The following is a 5,114-nucleotide window of genomic DNA, read 5'->3' as shown; positions in this document are numbered from 1 at the left end:
TCATTCCAAAATAATAGATTCATTTCCATGCCTTCTGTCAATAGTTCTTAGGGATTCAATGTATCATCTTTCTACATAGGGAATATAAAAGGAAATCGAAAATTCATATAAAACGAAATTGAAAGAATTAATCTTCCTATTACAATTGCCGATGTGCCATTCATTTATTACTCTATAAATAACCCAATAAAGCCCTGGAGTTGGTCCAAAGTCCAAGGCTGAACTTACTAAGACTGGACCACTGTCAAACTAAAATTCTCACAGGTGATGCCGTTAATGTGCTGCACTTGATACACCAATGGATTGGAAAAGAGCAGTTTTTTTTTTCCCCCAACCCCGAGGAAGGGCAATGTCCAGGAATGTTCAAGTTACTGAACAATTGGACTCATTTCCCGTGCCAGCTAGGGCACGGTTACGATTTTTGCTAGCTAGCCTTCAACAACATGAAGAATCACCAAACCAATATTACCAACAACCCGAGAATTACCAACTAGTTTTTGAAGAAGCAGACGAACTAGTGACCAAATTGCCAACAGTCGCGATTGTGGAGAGACCAGGGGAGTTACAGAAAAGCATCGACTGCCTCTTAGTTGACTGCATCACGTCTCTGACTGGATGGACCACAGCGAAATATGGCAAGTCCTCAGAGATGGGAAGAGAAGATCCCTTTCCTTGTCTCCTGACCTTCCTGCACGGGGGCAAGGAACTAGAATTGAACAGGAAATAACAGATTAGTATCAGATTGAAAAAGGAAGACAAGGCTTAATATTGTCAATTTATTTATTTAACTTTAATTTAATTTACACATCAGGAAATTTCCGGTTCTAAGTACGTGACAGTACAGTCTTCTATTTCTGTGATTTTTCTTCAATGTTTCAGGGGACTTTGAGTGTCTGTGGCTTGGCTGATGGCCAGGAGATTTTGATAAGGAACAGTAACGCAGTGCTTAAGATCTCCGAGCTAGGGACCAGCACCGGGCCGGGAATCGGCTCCACCCGGGGGACGGGCTCTGAGCTAGACACCGGCAACGCGGGGGGGATCGGCTACAAGCCAGGGACCAGCACGGGGTAGGGGATCGGCTCCACCCGGGGGACCTGCTCCGAGATAGACACCGCCAGGGGGACCGGCTCTGAAATAGACCCTGCCCGGGGGACCGGCTCCCAGCTGGGGACCAGCACCGGGCCCGGGATCGGCTCCGCTCAGGGGACCGGGACCGTTTCCGAGATAGATACCGCGCGGGGGACCAGCACCGGGTCGGGGAACGGCTCCACCCAGAGGACTGGCTCCGAGCTGGGGACCAGCACCGGGCCGGGGATCGGCTCCACTCGGGGGACGGGCTCTGAGCTAGACACGGCAACGCGGGGGGGATCGGCTACAAGCCAGGGACCAGCACGGGGTAGGGGATCGACTCCACCCGGGGGACCTGCTCTGAGATAGACACCGCCCTGGGGACCGGCTCCCAGCTGGGGACCAGCACCGGGCCCGGGATCGGCTCCGCTCCGGGGACCGGGACCGGCTCCGAGATAGACACCGCCCGGGGGACTGGCTCTGAGATAGACATCGCGCGGGGGACCGACTCCGAGCTGGGGACCAGCACAGGGTCGGGGATCGGCTCCACTCGGGGGACGGGCTCTGAGCTAGACACCGGCAACGCGGGGGGGATCGGCTACAAGCCAGGGACCAGCACGGGGTAGGGGATCGGCTCCACCCGGGGGACCTGCTCTGAGATAGACACCGCCCTGGGGACCGGCTCCCAGCTGGGGACCAGCACCGGGCCCGGGATCGGCTCCGCTCCGGGGACCGGGACCGGCTCCGAGATAGACACCGCCCGGGGGACTGGCTCTGAGATAGACATCGCGAGGGGGACCGACTCCGAGCTGGGGACCAGCACAGGGTCGGGGATCGGCTCCACTCGGGGGACGGGCTCTGAGCTAGACACCGGCAACGCGGGGGGGATCGGCTACAAGCCAGGGACCAGCACGGGGTAGGGGATCGGCTCCACCCGGGGCACCTGCTCTGAGATAGACACCGCCCTGGGGACCGGCTCCCAGCTGGGGACCAGCACCGGGCCCGGGATCGGCTCCGCTCCGGGGACCGGGACCGGCTCCGAGATAGACACCGCCCGGGGGACTGGCTCTGAGATAGACATCGCGCGGGGGACCGACTCCGAGCTGGGGACCAGCACAGGGTCGGGGATCGGCTCCACTCGGGGGACGGGCTCTGAGCTAGACACCGGCAACGCGGGGGGGATCGGCTACAAGCCAGGGACCAGCACCGGGTCGGGGAACGGCTCCACCCAGAGGACTGGCTCCGAGCTGGGGACCAGCACCGGGCCGGGGATCGGCTCCACTCGGGGGACGGGCTCTGAGCTAGACACCGGCAACGCGGGGGGGATCGGCTACAAGCCGGGGACCAGCACGGGGTAGGGGATCGGCTCCACCCGGGGGACCTGCTCTGAGATAGACACCGCCCGGGGGACCGGCTCCCAGCTGGGGACCAGCACCGGGCCCGGGATCGGCTCCGCTCCGGGTACCGGGACCGGCTCCGAGATAGACACCGCCCGGGGGACTGGCTCTGAGATAGACATCGCCCGGGGGACCGGCTCCGAGCTGGGGACCAGCACCGGGTCGGGGAACGGCTCCACCCGGGGGAACTGCTCTGAGATAGACACCGCCCTGGGGACCGGCTCCCAGCTGGGGACCAGCACCGGGCCCGGGATCGGCTCCGCTCCGGGGACCGGGACCGGCTCCGAGATAGACACCGCCCGGGGGACTGGCTCTGAGATAGACATCGCGCGGGGGACCGACTCCGAGCTGGGGACCAGCACAGGGTCGGGGATCGGCTCCACTCGGGGGACGGGCTCTGAGCTAGACACCGGCAACGCGGGGGGGATCGGCTACAAGCCAGGGACCAGCACGGGGTAGGGGATCGGCTCCACCCGGGGGACCTGCTCTGAGATAGACACCGCCCTGGGGACCGGCTCCCAGCTGGGGACCAGCACCGGGCCCGGGATCGGCTCCGCTCCGGGGACCGGGACCGGCTCCGAGATAGACACCGCCCGGGGGACTGGCTCTGAGATAGACATCGCGCGGGGGACCGACTCCGAGCTGGGGACCAGCACAGGGTCGGGGATCGGCTCCACTCGGGGGACGGGCTCTGAGCTAGACACCGGCACCGCGCGGGGAACCGGCTCCGAGCTAGGCACCGGCTCCAGCCCGGGGACCGGCTCGGCGCCCGGGATCGCCTCCCGTAATGCCCCGGGCTCCTGCTGTAAGAGTTTCCCCACTGAGGCCTACCTTCCTCCTTTTTGGAGACGGGCTTTGGCTTCCCCTGTAGAGCAGTTTCAGCGAGCCACTGTCCCAGTCTCTGTAAGTTTGTCGACGATGATACCGGGATGGATTCGTTTCTAGCCAGGCTGGGTGCGTGTCTTCTTCCTCACTGAAGTTCACATCCTCAGTCTCCTCCCGCAAGAAGTTGATTCGAAGTCCCAGTGGACCATTTTCTTTCAGGACACGGCGCTTCTGGAGCTGGGGCAGCCTGATGTCACAGACCCGCTCACTGTGCAGCAGTCGATGGATAAACTCATTGACGCGCATCTGTTCAAAGTCTCCGTTTCGGTTCTGGATAGTCATTTTTCGATAGTCATTGAGTAGAGGTCCCAGATACTTATTGCAGTCACTGACCGTGCCCGTCAGCCTCACGTAAAAGGCTGCCAACGCGCGGACGTACTTGAAATCTTCATTTCTAATGAATTCAACGACGACAGCTTTCTCGGGCTGTATCTGCAGCATCTTCAAGGTGAGGCAGAGGAACGGTGTTGGCTGGATGTTGGGGCCATAGACACCCCCCACAGACCTCAGTTCCGTGGCTTTGTCCGCGAGCAGCTCATCGGTGAGCCCGAAGCACTCCTCCTGCCAGTACTTGGACTCGTAAATTCGAGTCCGGATGATCTTCTCCACCAAGGATTGCAGGTCGGTGCGGTGGACGTGGTGAGCGTAGTTCAGTGGGCCGTTGGCCATCTTGGGCTAATCACTCTCTTTCAGTGCAACAAGACCGCTGCGGACAGGGAAGGAAAAAGAGAAACTTTCTCCTTTCTTCTCTTTTCTCCTTTCTCCTCCTTTCTCCTTTCTCCTTTCTCCTCCTTTCTCTTTTCTTCTCCTTTCTCCTCCTTTCTCTTTTCTTCTCCTTTCTCCTTTCTCCTTTCTCCTTTCTCCTTTCTCCTGCCTCTCGCCTCTCGCCTCTCGCCTCTCGCCTCTCGCCTCTCGCCTCTCGCCTCTCGCCTCTCGCCTCTCGCCTCTCGCCTCTCGCCTCTCGCCTCTCGCCTCTCGCCTGAGCAGGTTCCTGACCTGAAGTATCTCAGTCTGGAAATGCCTTCCGAGAGAACCTGGGTTTATATACCCTGCCAAGGCTTGGAGATGACGTCCACTCGCCCAAGGAAAAAGCTTAACACTTTGGCGAGTTATCACCTGGAGTTCACACCTGCTTAAGTGTCAACACCGCCTTACCTCGGTTGTCAACTCGACTTTCTCTGACTGCCTCGACAAATTCGTAAAGCTGCAATTGAGCCAGATCATCTCCTTTACAAACCAATGATATTCTGATGAATGTAACTTGTGAGTTGTTTAGATATTTAGATATTAGTAATTAGTAATGTTTAGATGTTTAGATATGACTAATATTCCTAGGGCTCCACTTTCAAAAGTGGCTGAGTTGGATGCCCATCAGTTGAGGAATAGCTGAATAAGTTACAGTGTATGAATGTTATGGAATAATATTATCCTATAAGAAATGATCCGCAGGATGATTTCAGAGAGACCTGGAGAAACACAAACTGATGCCAATCTCCCGCTTTTGTTTTAGACACAGGTGGTCCTGATTTCCAGCAAGAGAGGTGAAAACACCAAAAAGAAGGTGATCACGCCCTCCCTGACTTTCAGGAAGGAAGGTGAAAACACCAAAATAGAGGAACCACGCCCTCCCTGACTTCCCAGTGAGGTGACAACACCAAACTTGATCTTAACAGGTTTCCTCTGAACTGAAGGGTCTTACTTGAAACAGAATAAATCCATCAGCATGGGAGGTATTACACAAGCACGTAGTAATATAATACCGGC

At 57.8% G+C, this 5,114-nt stretch overlaps 1 protein-coding gene across 1 annotated transcript; it reads right to left on the bottom strand.

Moving 5' to 3' along the window:
• Positions 1 to 790: 790 nt before the first annotated feature.
• Positions 791 to 4,071, bottom strand: LOC127543923 (pre-mRNA-splicing factor 38A-like). The gene is made up of 4 exons (XM_051970301.1): positions 3,349 to 4,071; positions 3,056 to 3,136; positions 1,177 to 1,265; positions 791 to 945 (listed from the first exon to the last, which is right to left on the bottom strand). The coding sequence occupies exons 1-4, from the start codon at positions 4,017 to 4,019 to the stop codon at positions 791 to 793; spliced, it is 996 nt and encodes a 331-aa protein (XP_051826261.1). The 5' UTR covers positions 4,020 to 4,071.
• Positions 4,072 to 5,114: the final 1,043 nt, after the last annotated feature.

The sequence above is a fragment of the Antechinus flavipes genome, chromosome 1, assembly GCF_016432865.1.
Source record: "Antechinus flavipes isolate AdamAnt ecotype Samford, QLD, Australia chromosome 1, AdamAnt_v2, whole genome shotgun sequence".
NCBI classification, from domain to species: domain Eukaryota; kingdom Metazoa; phylum Chordata; class Mammalia; order Dasyuromorphia; family Dasyuridae; genus Antechinus; species Antechinus flavipes.
The sequence above is the reverse complement of the archived record's forward strand: the minus strand, read 5'-3'. Positions and strand labels throughout refer to the sequence as shown.